The sequence below is a fragment of the Rhipicephalus sanguineus genome, chromosome 3 (assembly GCF_013339695.2).
Source record: "Rhipicephalus sanguineus isolate Rsan-2018 chromosome 3, BIME_Rsan_1.4, whole genome shotgun sequence".
NCBI classification, from domain to species: domain Eukaryota; kingdom Metazoa; phylum Arthropoda; class Arachnida; order Ixodida; family Ixodidae; genus Rhipicephalus; species Rhipicephalus sanguineus.
The window spans coordinates 25,209,366-25,230,417 of NC_051178.1; the positions used below are offsets into that span (position 1 = coordinate 25,209,366).

A 21,052-nucleotide genomic window follows, 5' to 3' on the forward strand; every position below is an offset into this window, starting at 1 on the left:
CGCCTTGCCCACCTTTCGGCAGGCGAAGGAGCATGAAGAGCGGGGGGGGGGGGGGGAGTGAGGCTGCGTCGCTCGAGCAGCAAGTGCGCACTTTGATGATAAGGGATCGGTCGCAAGCGCTGGCGCATGCTTTATCTTGACAGATATCAGTAGACTGCTTGTACACCCTTGTACGTGCTGAGCTCTCACCGCTTACTTCGCGTTGAGACGACAGGCACCATGAAAACCACTTCACTTCCTGGAGAGCCATATTCCTTTGCTCCAGCGTTTTTAGAGTTACGGGAGATCGGGTCCTAAAGGAGCGAGCTGCTAGCCTTACCTCGTATAACATCCCAGTTTTTGCTATTGTATTCATTGCTCCGCACATGCGGTGATACTGCGTTTTTTTTATTTTAAATGTATAAGGATTTCTCTACAAACTCACCAAGAAAACTGTGCGTCCGTCCATCCGTCCGTCCCTCTATAACGTAACTCGAACCGCTATAGACGGCTTCGCTGTTTGAAACAAACTGGCCTGCGCCGCACTGGCGTGCGCCGCCCAGAAAGACTTCAGGTGCGACACTTCCGGTAATACTTTTTCAATGGTCCCGGCGGTATTTGCCTGGTGTGTTTCAGTTTGTTGTTCGATTATTTCTGGAGCATTCCTTCAGATGTGTTTAGAGCGATGTTTAGAGACTACATGAAGGGGCTCGACGACGTCGCACGGGAGATGTATAAGCAGAAATGGCAGTGGCGAGGAGAAGAGTTGCCTGATCCGCTGGATAGAGAAGTTGCGCAATTCAGCTTTTCGACAGGAGCTGAAAACCAACCTCCTGTCACAGCCACGGACATATTTATGTATATTCGTCTATGCACACAACCTCACGATAAAACGCTTATTACTGCGCCTTTCTTACACCGGGCACTTTTAATAGAGATCGGCGCCGATCAGAATCGCCCGCGATCCGAAGCTTTCGGTGCAACTGAGATAATATTGATTAATGTACTCATGTGATGACATCAGGTGCGGCTGAGTCACGCGAACTACTATGGTTTTTTCACGAGCACAGTATTAATTAATCAAACTTTCAAGTTAACCCGCTTACATCTACTGCCCACATTCAAACCAAAAGATAATTTAGCTACAGTGGGGCGATGTCCATTGGCGGCAAAAATACAGGCGATGAGTTTTGCTCGCACCGATGCGAACCCATTCGAAGGCGTCGCTATCATAAAAAACAAATGCAACGGTAACAAAACATGGGCACCGCGACGTACACTGTGCGGCGATTCATGTTGAGTGCGGCTGCTTTGGTGTCCCGCGTGTAGCTTCGAACAGTACACGCCACTGATGAGGCTTTTACAGGAAACACGTTTATGGTGGATTTTCGGCGTTAGCCAGCTTTCACATTTTGCTATCCACATCAGGCGTCAGCGCACTTATCTGCCATGGGGGGAAGACGACGGCGTCCGACATGTTCCTGGTAACTGGAGAGCTTCGACTAACGTCCGAGCATCGCCTCTGTGCTATTAGAATATGGTTGTGCTTTAGTTGCCTTTGATGAAGTGAGCAGAATAAATCTACGCGCTCTTTGTGTGAATCCAGTTTACTCGCCTGATCGCTGCTATCTAGGCGCTATTTCTGCCTTCATCTCTCGGGAAACAGAACGCTTTGACTTGCGATAGCAAATCAGCTTCGGATCGCAGACATGCATCCTGGCACTACAGAACAGTGCCCGAGGCGCGAGCGCTCCATCGGAATAATTCTATCTGCAGAAAACATCGAAACACAAGCAGCCGCGGCGAGCAACGCAGGCTAAAACCACGTAAAGCAAGGTAAACAGGAAGTTTTCTAGGGTGCGTTTCCGGTGAACGCACAAAGTTGCCAGAGAACGGCAAGCGCTGGCGAAATCGTCTATAAAAATGAATGTATAAAACCAAATTTCTTCGAGGTGCTGGGTTTTGAACCTTGGGCTCCACGCTCCAGATCCGCGTGTCTTACCCACTGGGCTTGCAACTGGGTGCTGCCCTGCACATAAGGCGTAGGGCGGTTGGCTACCCTACACCCCACATGCAGCGCAGCCAACCGAGCCAAGACTTGGTTAACCTCACTGCCTTTCCCCTTCGTCTCTCTCTGTCTCTCATAAATGTGTGGTAGATGCGGCACAAAGCATATGTAATATGAGAAGACATTCTATGCAGGCTCTCTTGAAATATTTTGTGAACAAAAAGTCGCAGTTTCGCCGCGAGGACGAAGCAATGAATGCGATAGCAACAAATTGGAATGTCACACAAAGAACAGCAAGCAGCACGAAACTTGCTGCGCGCTGCTCAAGCACAGGGGACGCACGAAAAGAACACACACAGAGCGAGCGTGAACAAACAACTGTCACAGCTCCGCATTTTCAGCGTGCTGCTCAAACACAAAACAAGACGCATGAGAAAAGCGCACAGGTATACACAGCACGAGCGCGAACTGACCGTCACAGCTGTTACTTCAAGTAGCCCCTACTTTAGCTCATCTATCTAGCGTGCTCCTTTCGCAAACGCGGCCGCTGCAGCGAGCGAAGTGACCTTCGTGCGGTCTATAGCCACATCGCAAGGTTTGCGGTGAAAGCACTACACCTACAAACCTTCCGCCTCACGAGATAAACGCGCGAGCATGGGTTACCACACTCTGTATGTGAAAGTACAAGTCGGAGGAGCACATCCCAACTCAGGCGCAACACTAGAGAGTTTTATAATTGGGGACTCAATGAGTTATGGGACCCAAGAAATTTGCGAGCCGCCAGGGTGCATGTGCAGAACTGAAGCCACTCTTGGAATTTTGTGTTCGCGTTGTCCCAAGACACAAAAATCGAAAACGAACGTGGGTCGCCAGCGAAACGACGTCAACACATCGCGGGCAACGAAGCAGCATAACACGCGTCTCGCATAACTTTAATTTCACCACGTGTGGCGCCCAGTGCGTTTGACCGTACGCCTCCTGCGTTTCATCCAACACATCCAACGCCGCCTGCGTTTCATCCAAACACAAGAGCAGCCTACCCAACGCAGCTCCTAGCGGGGCGACGGCCTTTACAGCTAAGGTCCCTAGATAAAATGTTTAGAAAAGTTTTTATCTATAGTCGGTGACAGCCTAAGAATGAATATAAGCTCCGCCCACGAGGCCGCATTGCTCATATTTTGCATGCCTCCGCGCTACAAACGAAGTAGTTCCTAAACAATGGCAATAATTGTCACGCATATAAACCTTATTTTGCAATACTGCACTGATACTGAAATAAAGAAAGCAAAGCTAGATAAAATAAACTGTGAAGGCACGGAGTTCAGCGTCAGCATAACAATATAGCTGTTATTTAAATCGCACCCCCCGCCACGGTCATCTCGGAGTCTATACGAAGAAGTAATGTACATCTCAAAGGTGATGTTTCTGAGCAGCACCTATTTTGGTATTAAAACAAAAAATGCCAGATTTAACATAAAACTTAAAATAAAGGAATCGTTATTTTATGGTTTCAAAGAACGAAACACGGACATTAATCGCATTTAACAAGGTCGTTTCTAATTTTTTTTGCGAAACTTTCGCCGCCAGTTTTCTTCACTGTCTGCTGTAACTATGGCAACTGTGACTCAAAGGGAAGTATGGCGAAGTGGTCCGAGATTGCCTTCGTGAATTTCGACTCTTGTGTTGCCGTTAATACCGCATTTGCGTCTCTAGTCGCCGTGCTTGTCATCGTGTTTGAGCTAAACGCCAAGGCTTCATTTGACGTCTTGTTTCAACGAAATAAAAGCGTGTAGCACACATCGCGTTTAACTGTGGGGGTCATTGCATGCGTTACCGTTACTTTCACGCCAAGGAGATGTAGGCGGCTAAATTGGAGTTGACTAAAAGCTTTACGTGGGATTGTTTCTCGCCTCGACAACTTGCACTGGCACTGCCATTACCCCTTAAGACTTTGAACGTTCAAGTTTTTAATTAATTTATTATTTATTTGACGTCTAATTTATCTGACGGATAACTTTTCGAAAGAAACATTGGCGAAGCGTAAAATGCTCTGGGATTCCGCGAAACAAGAAAGAGACAGCGGGCGCCATGTGCGCCTGAATTACGACAAACTGCATGTAGACTCTGACGTCTACACGTGGGATCATTCAAAGAGCAGTCGCGTAAAGGTTCAGCGTCCTAAAAGACGTGCTGCTGCTGCTAAGGATGACTGACGGAAAGAAGAATATAATTCTAGTGCATTCCGCTTGATCAATGTAAATGCAAGAAGTCTGACTAAAAAGGTTGGAGACCTGGAATACATCCTGGCTAACTACGATCCTCATGTGGTTACGATTACTGAAACATGGCTACGGCCCGAAATACAAGACCAAGAGCTTGTACCACCGAACTATAAAATCATTCGTCGAGACCGCGATGCGCGTGGGGGCGGAGTTGCTGTAGTGATCAAGGCTGATATCGACTGTGTGCAAATGCCTGGCATCCCAACACATGAAAGTGTTTGGTGCCAAATTAAACTAGATAACACAATGATCATTCTTGGCGTTGTGTATCGTCCGCCTAACTCCCCCATTTCCTATCTCGAAGACATACAGCTTTACTTAGAAGGCTTAAGGATCCGTAGCTCTCGAATTATTATTTCTGGGGATTTCAATTTACCAGGCATCGACTGGTCTGAGCTTAGCGCACATTCTCGCGAGAAAACCCAATGTGAACTACTACTAGAGATAGCTTTCAGTCATGATTTGCAACAGGTAGTTCAAGGGTGCACACGCGTAGTTGGGAAAACAGGGTCGATTTTAGATTTAGTGTTTCTAGACGGGCGATTTGAAGAATATGATGTATCGATAGAGGCCGGTCTTTCAGATCATAAGTTAGTTTATTTAGAGATAAAACAGACCACCGTATGCCCAAGAGCTGATAGCACAAGTACGCATGTCCTATGTTTTGACAGAGCCGATGACACCAGCATTATTGATCACCTTTCGCTATGTTTAGATAGCTTCAGTCAGACGAATGACGTCAATGCAATGTGGGACGAATTTAAAGGAGTCTTATTTCACTGTATCAATAGGTTTGTGCCCATGAAAAAGAAGAAAAAAAATAAACGCAACCCATGGATAACACGAGAAATCATACATTTAAAACGGAAAATTAGCCGTGAAAGAAAGAAGACAAGAAAAGATCACAATAAAATTTCCGCACTAAGCATTGCATTGCGCACGAAGATGACTGCTGCTAAAAAAACTTTTTATGATGTGACATTGCCTAATTTTATGAAGGATGATCCGCACCGTTTTTGGCGCCATTTGTCACTGGACAACGAAGGCCCCAGGGACATTGTCATCAATGATGAACTTGTGTTGGACTACTCTCGCATTGCAACTAGCTTTAATGATTTTTTTCAATCCGTCTTTACTGAGAGTTCTGCAGATGGTTTTTCATCCTTCGCGCTAGAATCCGCGTACATTTCACAGATGCCTGATATAGAGGTATCATACGAAGGCATTGTAGCACTTTGTCTTAATATTAAAGACAAGAAAGCTATCGGACCAGACGGTATACCAAATGCGTTTTTACGTAGGTATGCGGAGTGGGTAGCCCGATATCTCGAGATAATATTTAAGGCATCGCTAGCACAAAAACAGATTCCAGATGATTGGCTAGTTGCAAAAGTTGTCCCGGTACACAAATCTGGTGAAAAGCAAGACATTGGAAACTATCGGCCTATTTCATTGACGTGTGTGTGCTGCAAGCTTCTTGAGCATATAATATCAAAGTCAATCTATAGTTACCTTGAAGACAAGAAGGCTTTCTTTTCTCATCAACACGGTTTTCGACGAAACCTATCCACCGTTACACAATTGGTAGAAACAATTAATGACTTTTCAACTGCACTGAATAACAGAAAACAGATAGACGCTATATGTTTAGATTTCTCCAAGGCCTTTGACCGGGTCGTGCATATGAAATTAATAAATAAGTTAATAGAAATGAATATAAGTTATGAAGTTGTTGCATGGATCCGCTCATACCTCACAGGTCGGACACAATACGTCGAAATAAATGGTAGCAAATCCAATCTGTTAAAAGTAACCTCAGGCGTACCACAGGGATCCGTCTTAGGACCCCTTCTTTTCTTGGTTTATATAAACGATATTGCTGATGACATAGGCGACGACATAACTGTTAGGTTATTCGCAGATGATTGCCTAATATATCGAGAAATTAATAATCATAATGATCAGGCGTCACTCAAGCGAGCTCTTATAGCAGTAGAAGGTTGGGCCGCTAAATGGGAAATGAAAATCAATGAATCTAAATCAGTCATGCTCAGGCTTACCAAGCGAAAAAAGCACGTTATTAAAGGTAATTACGAAATGAATTCCACCACTCTCACCGAAGCGGACACGGTAAAATACTTAGGCCTAACAATTTCAAATGACTTAAGTTGGAAACCACACGTAAACCGGATTTGTACAGCTGCAGAAAAAAAGTTATGGTTCCTTCGCCGCAAACTAAAGCTAGCAACACCATCCGTTAAGCTGCTTGCATATTTGACCTACGTAAGACCAACCCTAGAGTACGCCAGTGCAGTATGGGATCCGTTCCAATCGGGGTTGACAAATCGCATTGAAAAAATACAGAGAAAAGCCGCGAGGCTAATTTTATCCCGGTATTCTCGAAATGACTCCGTTTCTGAAATGCTTCGATTGCTTGAATTGCCTACGCTGGCTCAACGCCGGAAACTTGCTAGACTTAAATTTCTTTTTATGTTATCAAAAGGACACTTTAATATTGAATCTAAGCCTTATCTTGTTTCCAGGCAAACCAGCAACGTCAGATCAAGCAATCAATTTTTGTTCTTGGTTCCAAAATGCTGTCTTGATGTGTACGCGTATTCTTTTTTTCCTCGAACGATAAAAGAGTGGAACGAGTTGCCAGTGTCTGTATTGACTTCAACGAGCATTGAAAGTTTTGAAGAGCGAATTAAAGATCTATAACAAAAATGATTATTACTAGTGTTATACGTACATTGTCATGAGTTCTCATAACGTTCGAAACTCTGTAGTTTTTTTTTTTTTTGTCATATTGCATACTGTAACATCGTCCAAATGTCTGTCTATATGTTTTTTTTTCTTCCTACAGTTTCTTATTGGTTTTTGAAAAATATGTATTCTTTTCTACAGTTTTGTTTTCATTATACTATGTTCTACTTACTATATTCTGTGTTAGCATTAAAATCACTGTACCCACCCTGTTACGGCCATGACGGCCAACAGTATTTGGAAATAATAATTTATTACATACCTGCGTCGCCCCAGTCGGCATTACAGCAGGGGGGCACACTTTTACTGGAAGAGCCCCCCCCTACCATATATATATGTGTGTGTTTGTGTATATATATATATATATATATATATATATATATATATATATATATATATATATATATATATATATATATATATATACACTGAGGCTGCCATCGGTTGCCATACGACAAATAGAAAAGGATATACGCTTCTCAAAAGACAGTTTATTTGTCAACGTTTTGATATCAAGGCAAAATTTACGAGGCTTCGATGCGCTTTTACAGCATCGTCCTCCGTGCAGGTAGAACAAGGAAAAAAAATAAACAATAAAAAATGTAGAAATGAAAAAAATCATTAGCCAAAAGACCACACATACACACTCGGACATAGAGAAAACACGCGCATCTTCGAAGAAAAAAAAAGAAAAACATATAGATGTCTATATAGATAATATCGGTGGACACAATCAGTAAGTACATCCGTTTCGTACATTGTCAAGCCCCACCTCTCCGGCTCCCCCCTCTTCATTTGTTCGTGAAGCATAGTTAGGGGGTGAGGCTTCAGAAGAAGGGATAAGCGCTTAAACAAAAGGGTCTATGCACTATGAGCTTCACGAGTTTAATATAAACAAATTATCACTGCGTGATACATGCACACAATACACGCGAAATGCAAAAAAAAACGCACGTTAGACAAAAACAAGAATTCCAAATATGATATCGTGAAGTATGATGCAACGCCATTAAAAACAAAAGCTTTTTTTTTCACTCAACAATAGTTTTAGCGGCGTTACTTCAGTTACGATCACGATCCATGCAATCGATGTGACACAGCGAGCGCATTATTTCACGGTTTGCAGACAACGATTACCTCGCACGGCGTTCCTCATTGCAAGGCGTTCGTGCATCGAGCGTGAGACTTACGCGACGGGTACTTCAACCTAGCACATCATTCTGAGCCGGTGGAACTGAATTCCGTTAAGACGACGCAACTGCGCCAATAGGCACACGTGACAAAATCACACACGCACCAGATGACCACAATTATCTTCTTATAATGCACACACCACTGCATATTCTCCACACCTGGTTTGTTTACTTTCGCAATGTGTTGCCCTAACGGGCTACGTTGGTGGCTTTCTTTCTCTCACGCTTCGTCCGTACATACGTCGTTTATATAGGAGCACAGCACGGCGCATATCACAATAGATCACCAAGATTCCAACGTTGCGAGCTCCAAGTAATACACACACAGACACGCACACGCACTTGTGGCAACGCTAACGCCATGGCTTTTGCGGGCGGTAAATCGTACACAGACGCGCACATTCCGACTTCACTTTCACCTCACTGCACACGAATGAACGCGACGACAATCGTCGATGTGGTGACACTCTGGCGATATTCTTGGTGTATCCGAGCGATGCAGGGGACGCACGCCGTGTTGCAACTTGAAGCTGCCGAAACCACGGAACGCGCTAAAGCGTTGTAAAACACTCCGAGCTGCTGCCGCTTCGGTGCACTTGAAAGGCGGCACAGTCACAAGCTTCTACTGCATCGAATGACGACCGGCGAGGATGATGCTGGGTACGTACGAATAACAGTAGGAAACAGCTTCTTCTGGAAGAAACAAACACCTCAGGAAATTCGAATTGACGGATCTCGGTATCGGTGCAGCCGTACCTCGCCTCTCGTATCCTCTCGTCGCGAACGGCGCCATGTTGCATTTTTCGTCTTAACCGTTACGTCTTGGTAAAGAGCGGCCGTAGTTGGACGCGCATAACACAAATGGACAGCGGTAGAGTTTACTTTTTATTCTTAGCTTGTCACCGACTATAGGGACCAAGGAGGTTAAACAAAAAATTGCTGGAGTGGCGACTATTGCGCAAGAGTGAAGCCGTACCCACCACAAGATGGCGGCGACGCCCGCCATCTTAGTAGGGGCACGATGAACCATCGGCGTTTGGCGACCGAAAGCCAGCGTTTTCCTCGCACGCTAGCCGAGTTTAATATGGCAACTTTTAGGGGTCAGATACTGCTCCAAATGTGTCGTTGCGTTACTAGTTTTCGCAAATAAGCCTCAAAGTCATGGCAAATTTTATTGAAGATCAATCGCCAATACTCCTCTCGACGGGTTACTTTTGTCGGCAACAACGTTCTTTTATTTCATAATTAACGTAGTATTTACACTAACAGATCAAAGCCATTTGACCTCTGAGTGGGCACCACCAGAAAAGAGCATGTTTGTGGGCAAAAGCTGGCTTCACTTTTGCTGAAAGGCGTTGCGAGAGCTTCCACTCCAGAATTTTTTTTAAACCTCCTTGATAGGGACCTTATTTAAAGCGTGCTCTTCGCGCCACCTCGCGGGTGATAATGAACACTCTGAAGCACCTCCGATCTCTGGGTGCCGCCAGCAGTAACTGGTGAGGAGGCGCTGCTGGTGTACATAAATAGCTCGCCGTTAGTAGGCTGTAGGATGTATGCCGCGCGGCGGAATTGATGCGTGGCGTAGGTTCGAATGCGCGGTTCTTCCTTCCGAGTTTTTTTTATTTGTGGCTTGTATATATATATATATATATATATATATATATATATATATATATATATATATATATATATATATATATATATACATATACGTATATATATATATATATATATATATATATATATATATATATATATATATATATATATATATATATATATATATATATATATATATATATATATATATATACGTACATACGTACATGTATACAGGACATGTCGGCGACGACAGAAACCCGCCGAGAGTGTACATGTATTTGCTATCGCAATAGAAGCTCTTTCTAGGATATGGTTTAAGCCAGAGTACAGCATCGTAAACTACGGGAAAATTTCGACTTGCCGAAAACTTAATGGTAAACACGCGTTTTGTTGGTCGTGAGATGCGCCTTCCGTTCGGCCGTTCCAGACGCTGATAGACGCTACAAGAACAATAAAACACGCTATGCTGATGACGTGTAACAACAATGTTCTAGGGAGGGAAGACCACAACCATAGAGTTTTCGGCAAAGACTCGGAGATTACGCATCACTTAGACAACAGGAGATTTTTCGATTCTTCTTTATTTTATGGTATTACATATTGAAATAAGGAGAGGCACTAGCAGGAATCTTGAGTACACACTGAGAGATAAGTTTATTTTACTTGTAGGATGTTTATTTGCGACGCCGTTAAAAGAAGTGACAGTGCTGAATGACTGTGCGTGTGGTTGGGCTCTGTCTGTAGAGGCCGATTCACTAGATGGCGCTGCAGCTCACCGTACTCGTTCTGCAGGCGCTCGCTCTGCCTTTCATGTTGCCATGGAGCTACGTGCTTCAGGTACCGCACTCAGCGACAAATAATGCTCTCGATTTTACATATCATTAGGATTACTTAGATGTTTCAAAGCAGCGGCGCAAGACTATCAAGAAGAAGAGAAAAAAAGGAACATAAAGAGCACCAGAACGACGTTCTTTCTGGCCCGTAATTTTTCACGCGTTCGTAACCTTGCGTAATGCGCTACGTCTTTTAAGTATATACACCAACTAGCCCAACATAGCGTGTTGTTACTTAGGTGCGCTATAGCTTTCGTCCCTCTTTTATTTTTTAAAGACGATAGTCTTTCTTGGGGAACTTAAGCGCAGAAATTTTGGTCTGTCTGTCTGTCTGTCTGTCTGTCTGTCTGTCTGTCTGTCTGTCTGTCTGTCTGTCTGTCTGTCACCCGATTCAGCCACCCGGCTAAAGTTGAACCACTTGCTTACCGCCCACCCATCTTGAACTGGTACGGCTGTTCGTACTTGTGAACATTGTCGATCAAAAAGTAAGTATTACGCATATCTGAGGCGCAACATCACTAGGTTAGTATTAGGCGGTGTGTTCCTTCAATAGAAAATACATAGATACATAATTCTAAATACCCGAGTTTCTTAAGCTGCGGCTGCGCTGAAAATGCCAGGCTATGCGCGCCGACGAACGCCCTCTGCCACGGAGGAAGGAAACCCTCTGCACAAGCTCATGTTTCCCGATGTATTGCCAGATGGCGTCCATATCTCATGCAGCGTTAGAGTTACCGTATATGCTACCTTTAGGTAGCATATACAGTAACTCTAACACAGCGTAGACGCAGCGCCTCCTCTATCGTCTTTACACGGCATTTGCAGCGGAGCTCGCAGATACGCGGCCAATTTTTTTTCTCCTAAGGCGTTTTTCGGATTCCTCTCTAATAATATGTCATCGGATTCTGATATGACTATATTTTTACATTACTCTAAATATCATTCAGTACCCAATCCACGAGATCCAAACCTTGCAATGAACTTCACGAAAGGGCTCTACAGTGGATAATGTACCAAGAAAGGAACCACACTTCACGTGGAATCAGCTGATGGCACTGCATTCCGAGGGCATACAGCCAAGGCAAAGGCTAACAGTTACAGCTGAATTCGTAGTTCTGTGTAGTTTGACACACATAGTTCTTCGCAGATCTAATCGCAGGCCCAATCTAATTCATTTTTATTTATGTCATAATTACTACACTACAGTTGTAAAAGGAAGAAACGAGCCCCTTGAACGAGCCCCTGGAACCTTTTTAAGTCTACTACAGGTAATTGATTATCTGTGCCGCGATTGACATCAACCAGTATTTTGCCGTAGATTACTCAGTGTTTTCATCTATCATTTCACACTATATCGCCTGTCTGATTTCTATACCGCTCACATGGCGAGGCTCAAATTCAGAGACGGCGTGGGCGGTACTCGAAGAAAGCGTTACATATAAATTAATTTTCGGTAGAGAAAATATTGCCATGTGACTACCAGGTTGATTGCGTTCTTCCAAACGAAATTTACCTGTAACACTGACTTTTCTTCTTTGTCAGCTTTGGCATTACCGTCGCCTAATATACATGACGCAACCTTCTTCGGCGATTAGTCCCACAACATCTTGGAGCTGAGTATACAACTCCTTTGCTTCGGAGGTCGGATTGGCGTGTAATGAATTTTTATCGTAAAAGAAATCATGCGATATCTATCTGAGTGGGTTGCAGCCTAGTTTTGAATGTGTTGTGACTGAATGTGTTACTTTCCGCTCATTGTTTTCCCGCTTCGCGTCCGCCTCAGTCCTACCGAACCTCGTCGTCCGCGCTCTTACGACACACACACGCAGACACACGCATACACGAAAACACACACGCGCACAGACTGCTCCTCGCTCTGTCGTACGTGTCGTGCCCCTCCTCCGCAACTGCCGTTCTTTATCCAGATGACGATGACGACCCTGAGCAACTTGAGCCAACTCTCGCTCATCCTCAAACTATGTTCACCCGGTCCCTTGGCTGCCGCGCCCTCCTCACAAAAGCAGCGCCCTTACTTATGGCCTGGTTCGCTGCGCGAACGAAAAATAGTAATGTCTTAGAACTAAAGCGGATATTTCTTTAATGGCGCCAGTAAGCCCTAAGGCAGTAACTCTCACCTGCCCGTTTTACCTAGTTTATTAAGAGAGCGGGAAACGAAGCAGGGAGGTTAACCAAGTCCATTAAGATATTTAACATTGCCTGTAGTCAACGAAAGGCAATATTGTTTTGTAGCACACGAAGCTATAGCGCGTAATGTATGGGAGGTCGCGACTGCGTATACCGTATTTCTTGCGTGGTTATTTAAGAAGTCTAACTTGGGGTTATTGTCGTGTTGTCTTCCAGGTGAGTGCACATTCCCCGGCCTGGATCTGGAAGTAGCTGTGGACGAGTTCCTTCAGCGGCTGCCGGCATCCTACGAAATACCGGATTCGGGCACTTATGGGCTGCTGCCGGGACTAGATTTCGGCAATACTACCCTGCTGGGCCTATCCACACTGGCGATGCGCGGTGCCCCTCGGCCCTTTTGCAGAAAGGGCACGCCAATGCTCGAAGTCTCCGTGAGCCCTCGGGGTGCGCTGCGTTTCATCGCACCATGGAGGTTCGTGAGTGGATGAACTTTGTGGACATCGAAAGGGCCACTTGGGCCACTTGATTAGGATATATGCTTAAACAGCGCAGAACACAATACAAAGGGGTGACTGCACAAGGCGGGCTCGCATGGACAACAGAATATCATCGTTATTTAACGGAAAAAGAACATAGAGAACTGCAGAAGGGTTTCGTGAAGGTCCAGTTGGTACATGGTACTGAGGGGAACAGCGCAAAAAACGGGACGGAGAAAGATTGAACACACGACACAAGCGCTGACAACTGTGCGTAAATTTATTACACCTGGAAATATATAGCTGAAAACAGAAAACAAGAACCATTACGTGCACATAAGAGTGAAAGGCAAAAACGAATCTGCCACGAGTCAAAATGTACAAGTTAACTACTCAAAAACATTATCTCTTTTTCCAGGAGGGCGAGTGAAGGATCACTGACGCACAAGTCCCCTTTCGTCTTGATGTGAAAGGCCTCGTTAATTTCGCGCTCTGTCTTGTTACGATATCTCGAGAGTATCTTGCATTCATGAAAGAGCGGGGCGCATCCGCACAAAGAGCAATGGGCTGCCAAGGTGCAGCTCGTTGAAGTCCTGAGGTTATTCGCGTGCTCTCTCAGGCGGTCGTTTAAACAGCGACCGGTCTGTCCAGTATAGGACAGACCACAGGACAATGGAATGTCGTACACTACGTTGCTCACACACTCAACGTACTGCGTCCTGTGTTTCTTGACGCACGCATGCTCCTTGGTGTTGTCATCGTCCACTTTCTTGCAAAGGCGGCCGAGCTTACGAGGGGCCGAGAGAACGAGTCTCACGCCTGCCTTGCCAACAATCTTCTTGAGCGCATGGCTCACACCGTGTACGTGAGGGATGACGGGAATTTTCTGCCTCTCCTGAGTTGGGCGTGTCCTGGAGCCACGTTTCGAAAGCTCGCTCAGTATAATTGCCGCCAAGGCACTGAGTAATTCAGTCGGGTAGCCGGCGCGTTTCAGTCGCTCGACCTGTGCGCTAAAGGTTCTTTCCACTTGGTGAGGGCAGGACCTCTTCAGAGCACCTCTGAGAACACCCAAGGCAACTCCGCGCTTCACAAGCTTTGTATGCGCCGAGTTGAACGGAAGAAGGCCCTTCTGTGACCTCGGCGCGTACTCCCAGCAAGTGTGCAGTCCACCTACATGCAGCACCAGGTCTAAAAACCTTAAGCAACCGTCACTGGGGAGTTCCATGGTTAATGTGAATGCGTTGAGAATGGCCGCGAACACGCCAAATAGTTGCTGTGATTCTTCATCGATTGAACTGTCAAGCCTGAAGAGCACCAGGAAATCATCCACGAATCTGAAGACCTTCAGTACACTGTGGCCTGAAAGGGCTTCCTGCAGCTGCCTGTCGAGGCGAGCCAGAAGCAAATCGCTCAGAACGGGGGCAAGACAAGAGCCTATACATATACCCTCATTCTGGATATACAGACTACCTTCATGTTCGACGAACGTAGAACGTAGGTAGAACCGCAGCAACTCCATGAAGGCTGACGTGTTGGTGCCACACGGATTCTGAAACCGAACGGTGCCGTGTTCATCGATGCTCTCGCTGACAGCTTGACATATGGGATCCTGAGGCAGGGAGTAATATAGATCCTTGACATCCACAGAGAACGCACCAACCCGTGTGTTGCCAAGGTTGCCTATGAATAAGTCAACTTCATTTGGTCTTTTAACGAGGAACGGGTCATTTATGGTCAAGACCGACAGACACTGCTGGAGGTACAGACCTAGCGAGTGCTGCCAAGTGTCCCTTTCGCTCACAGTGACTCTGAAAGGGCAGGCTTCCTTGTGCGTCTTTGCCGAGAAGAAAGACTTCAGAGTCAGAGCCTCAGCTTTTTTGATTGACGTAGCCAATCTCTCTAGCCCCGCATCATTGCACAGCTGCACTGCCAGCTTCTTGACCTTACTTGGCTGTACGTCTTCGACTAAGCCAAAGTTGGCATGGACTGCATCACTCACCTTGTCCCTGTAAATTGCTACTGGCATGACGGCAAATCCCCCCTCTTTGTCTGATTCAAGCAGCCTTAATCCAGAATCGCGTAAAAGCGACACAATCTTGCCTGAGTGAATGGAAATGCGGCTGTTGATTTCCTTCGGAAGCACGTCCACACCGGCGCTCACGCATCTGTTAAAGTCCTCCGACGAAACTCTCGAGGCGCTGTTTCGGACCAAGGAAAGAAGTCCTGTCTTATCTAGCCTTGGATGCTTCCGCGGAAGAATCGCCCTGCCATCGCCTCGCAGAAAATTCACCTAGTAGGCACGCCAGATTTGCCTAAACCTGTGGAAAAGGTGCTCAGCCTCGGCCCATAGTTCTGCTACATATATATATATATATATATATATATATATATATATATATATATATATATATATATATATATATATATATATAGGGCATGGAATGGATCAAGCTAAAGGCTGTATATGAGAGAATAGACGTTAAGGTATGTCATAAATTAAAATGGGAGTAACCTAATTTGCAGAAATCAGTATAAACAGCATTTACATATCACAAGCCCATCGGATCGGATTTGTCGTGACACTTGGCGGATCACATCTCAACTGCGCGCTTCTTCCCACGTGGATTCGGCAGCGCGCCAAACACAGAGTTCACCTAAGGAATACAGCAGGGCACACCAACGCCGGAAACTTATGTAAAAGGGATGGTATGGTTTAAGCTAGGAGTTGCGTGTCGGACATCATCATCATCCGCATCTTCTCTCCACTCTCTATACTACCACTCTCCCCTTTCCTACTGCTGAGTAGCAGGCCAGAACATTGATTCAGGCCGACCTCTCAGCTTTTCTGCCATAATAAACCTTTTCTCTCTCTCTTGCGTGTGACGTATAATTGTCGGGATTTCACGTCCCAAAACCACGATATGATTATGAGGGACGCCGCAGTGGAGGGCGCCAGAAATTTCAACCACCTGGGGTTCTTCAACGTGCACCTAAAGATCTAAGTAGCCGGCCTTTTAGCATTTCGCCTCCATCGAAATGCGGCCGCCAAGACCAGGTTTCGATCCCTCGACCTTCGGGTCCATAGCGTGGCCATGAAGGTATGTCATAACTTAACCCTGTAAAACCCAGTGTATCATATATGATAAATTAAAAATAATGCCTCAAAAGAGGTAATAAGCCCGTCAAAGCTTCATGGAAAAGCCATTATTGCATATTTAACATGTTATAATGAAGTTACACTCAGTTATTCATTTAATCTAATTAATTATTTATTTTAATTAAGAGTAATTAAGTTATGATTGAAATAAACTTTCACCCTTTTTTTCTTAAAATGAACTCTACAAGAAGAGTAAATATGGTGAGTGCTTTTTCACAATTTTTCTGAAGGCAGAACGCCTTTTGGGCATTACAGGGTTAAAATAAGCTGGAGGACCACGACCATCTGTCGTGCTGACTCCGCATCCTCCTCGCCGCACGCTCTCTCCCGGTCCTTCCTCTCCGTGTGCGAGCTGTGCGCCGGGTTAGACAGAGTTCGCCTCACGTACTACATCCCAGGAATGGGCTCGAGTAGGGTGCACTTCCTCCGGTGCTCACCAGGTGTCTTTCACCTGCCTTTCACCCCCCTTCCCTATGTAAAAGCGCGCGCCTGCTTACCTCACCAGTTGCTCTTCTGGGTGTGGTGTGATACAGAGAACTAGAACAGGGTTAGCGGGCTCAGTGGCGTCGAACGCGTGACGCCGCCGATGTCCGATGTCTCCTTGAGAATTAAGGAATGCCCCAGGACACACCGACGGGCGAGTGCCACTACCACACACCTGAGTCAAGATTTAGGGCGCTTTCTAGAATTTTTTTGTTTGTCTTTAGCGAAAAAATATGAACAGCAACCAAGTAGGCTAATTTAAAGCTCTCTGGCTAAACTTGTCTCACATAGGTAGGCCTCCTTAATTTTGAATATCTCTAGCAACGTGATACTTCTTTTTCGGCGTTCTAACAGCATATCATATTCTCACTGACCTACAGTTTATGAAGGCTGGGAGCATTTCATAATGCCACGTGCATTTCTTATTATCACTTTTGCTGTATTCAGTTTTCGCCCACAAAGACTGCCAGCAACGCTCAGCGCAAACCGCGCCTCATTGTTCGAGATGCTTCGCGATTATTGTAGATCGTTTTGTTAAGATTTCGCGCAAGACGCGAACACTCGAGCTTATTCTAGAGTTTGCACGACAACCAGCGATAACGCTGGAATATTCGACGGCGCATGTATAAATGACGACGCGCTTGACCGCTTGTCAGTTGATCGACGGTCGACGCTCTGTTCGCCGCTATCAGTGTATACCGTGCGTATTGCTGTAAATGAACTTTCCGTTTCTCGGCCACAAGTTCGGCCAAATAAAGTGTTTCGTCTTGGAAACCTCGCCTGCGGTCTTCGTCGACGTCACGACCACGCGACAATAATATCGACGCAAGTACGCTGTGCAATCTGCAGTTTTTTCTTGCCGTGTTTACGAACGGCGCAATACACTCATGTTGAATTCGGCCATAAGTTGCGTTATTATTTACTAAGCGTTCGCCTATAACTTCTTGTATGTGTGATTAATACTGATTAGGCTGCACATGTTATATAAATAAGAATGTTTGTAAGCCAATTAGAACGCGCGATAGTTAATTTTTATTTTAAAGCATTAGCAAACAACACTAAACGCAGCTCGTGGTACATAGTGTAGGTATTACATAGAGCGAAAAAATGCATGACACATGCGGCCATCGCCCTGGCCGACCTGAACGGCGAAAGGGATGTCATCTATAGCGACTCGACGTGAGCTATCAGAGCTTTTGAGAGCGGCGTCGTCTCCGAGAAAGCCCTACGCGTGCTCCGGAGTGGCGGTCGTGATGATCCCGTTAATGCGTTAATGCATTAAGCTGGGCTAATTGGTATTGATTGTATGCTTCCATATTGCTAGCGAACACGCACAAAGGATGACATAGAAAGAGACAGGACAACCGCTAGCGGTTGTCCTGTCTCTTTTTATGTCGTCCTTTGGTCGTGATAATATCAAGCACCACACACGGTACGTCTACGTCTTTAGGGTACGTCTCCAAGATGGAGACGTACCCTAAACCGAGCTCCCTACACGCCATTTATCCCGAAATGTTCCCCAATGACGCTTGCCCCGCATGCGGGGACGTAGCCGCGCTAGCACATATGCTCTGGGAGTCTAAGGCAACGTACACTAACCCCGATACTGCTTCGGCCAGGTGGGAGGCGGCCCTCCGCAGCTCCCTCCTGGCTGACCAGCTCTGGGCCGTCCAGCAGGCCCGTGGAGCGGCCGGCAGGCTTGGGCTGACGGTCCCGACGTGGGAGTCGCCCGCTGCGGGCTGACGCGCGCCTTGCAGGACCTCAATAAAGTTTTGCAACCAACCAACCAATATACCAGCCTGCCTCAAAGTGGATCTGCATATCATCATCATCCTGGAAGTGGTATATTGGGTATACAGTGATTGCGGAATGTGCGCGTAGTGGCAGTTGTGGATTCATTAAAACGTAAATTTTGTCTAATTGGTCTCGCATTACACGTAAGTCACAGCGCGATTTTGAGGACGGACCTGCACAGAAACGAAAGACAACAAACAGCGCACGAGTGTATGTTGTTTTTGAGCTCGTCCCTTGTCAAAATTGTGGCCCGCCTCTCACGGTTGAAGGTTAAAGTGCGCAGTGGAGCAGTAGGCAGCGCCCAGGAGCTATATGCTCAACTTTGTATCAAGCTTGTAAAGTGGAGACAGGAGGTTATATGTATTTACACAGGGTGTCAAACATTCTTGCTTTTTCTGCTCCCGACGAGCTTCCCAAGCTGTGCCGACGTGTATGCTGCAAAAGCAGACCAGGCGGCCGCGCATCCAGAGGGGTGGTCTATGCTATCCTTTTGTCCCGTGGAAATTATATCGGTCAAACGAAACGTTGCGCGAATGATCGGTTAAGCAAGCATGTTCAAAAGATAAAGAAGAGAAGGGTCAGTAGGTGCCATTCATCCGAAGAGCGTCATCATCATCATTGGGGCAGTCACTGCAGGTGGTTGTGATGCTAGATTTTCGGATGCAGCCATTCTGGGAAGGAGCGGTAGCGTTTTTTCGAGACTTGCCCTGAAAGCTTTTTTTATCAAAACGAGCAGAGATCATTGTATAAGTGACCCGTCTATCCTTTTGCTAGACCCCGAATTTGAGTTTTGGCTTAAGTGGATCTGATGTGCACGTGTTGCTTTATTCCTGTATGCACATGCGTGACAAAAGAATATTGTCGCGGTTATAAAACACGGGAGCTTTATTTAGAAAGGCGTACGGCGTGTCGTACTCCAAGATAGCGCTGAAGGCGTGCAGCCGCCAAGAACGTCTTCTTTTTCAGTCTTTTCCGCTGCGCCTCTCGAGCGCACCGGTTGTCTCCCTTGTCGTCGCCAGCGTATAGACAGACACAAATATGGACTCGGCATTACCCTCCCTCCAGAGCGAGCATCGTCTCGATGCTCACGAAGTAGCAGTTGATGCGCAGTTAGCGAGTGGGCGGTCACATCACTCAGAAAAGTACGGCTTCATGCGTACCACGTGCACTGTCTCAGGCAGATGCTGGCGGCGCTTTGAACAAGAAGAGCCGTCAGGGACGACTTCGTACGTGACGTCGCTAAGGCGGCGCAGAACCTTGTAGGGTCCGAAGTATCGGCGCAGAAGTTTCTCCGAGAGGCCTCGTCGTCGTACAGGGAACCAAACCCAGACTCTTTCCCCGGGCTTAAAGGTGACGAATCGATGGCGGAGATTGTACCGTTGAGCGTCAAGTTCTTGCTGGCTAGTTATTCTGACGCGGGCAAGCTGTCTTGCTTCCTCGGCGCGCTCAGTGAAATCTGCGGCGTCCGTCTCTGAATCACAGTGATGAGGCAGCATAGCATCAAGCATCGTAGTTACGTCTCTGCAGTGAATTAGTGCAAACGGTGTCATTTTCGTTGTTTGCTGGCGTGCCGTATTATACGCGAATGTGACGTACGGCAAAATCCTGTCCCAATTCTTGTGTTCCACGTCGACGTACATGCAAAGCATGTCGGCGATAGTCTTGTTCAGTCGTTCCGTAAGTCCATTTGTTTGTGGGTGATAAGCTGTCGTCTTCCTATGCGCTGTACCACTGAGCGTAAGCACAGTGCGCAACAGCTCGGCTGTAAACGCGGTACCTTTGTCTGTTATCACGACCGCGGGAGCACCATGTCTCAGCACGACGTTCTCAATGAAGAACCGGGCCGCTTCAGCTGCAGTGCCGCTCGGAATCGCCTTGGTCTCGGCGTATCGGGTGAGGTAGTCCGTCGCCACTATAACCCATTTGTTACCGCTGTCCGATGTTGGAAATGGGCCTAAAAGGTCCATGCCAATTTGAGCAAACGGAGTTTCCGGTACTGGAACGGGATGTAATAGCCCAGCGGGTTTGACCGGTGGTACCTTGCGCCGCTGACAGTCAATGCATGTTCGCACGTAATGCTTCACCTCCACTGCTATTCTTGGCCAGTAGTATTTTTCTTTGATACGTGTCAATGTTCTTGTGAAACCGAGGTGGCCCGACGTGGCTTCGACATGACAGGCTTGCAAAATTTCTTTGCGGAGGATTTCCGGAACTACCAGCAGATAGCTTTTGCCTGTTGACGATAAATTCTTCTGATATAGAATTCCGTTACGCAAGCAGAATGCTGATAAATTTCTCGAAAACACTCTCGGCGCATTCGTGGCTCGTCCATTC

General features: G+C 46.2%; 1 protein-coding gene across 1 annotated transcript in view; it reads left to right on the forward strand.

The window, feature by feature from the left end:
* Positions 1–21,052, forward strand: part of LOC119386504 (uncharacterized) — a 50,371-nt gene that overhangs the window by 18,703 nt on the left and 10,616 nt on the right. The window contains exon 2 of the mRNA XM_037653771.2: positions 13,025–13,280. Coding sequence (XP_037509699.1) covers positions 13,025–13,280 — 256 coding nt within the window. The remainder of the gene's footprint in view (positions 1–13,024; positions 13,281–21,052) is intronic.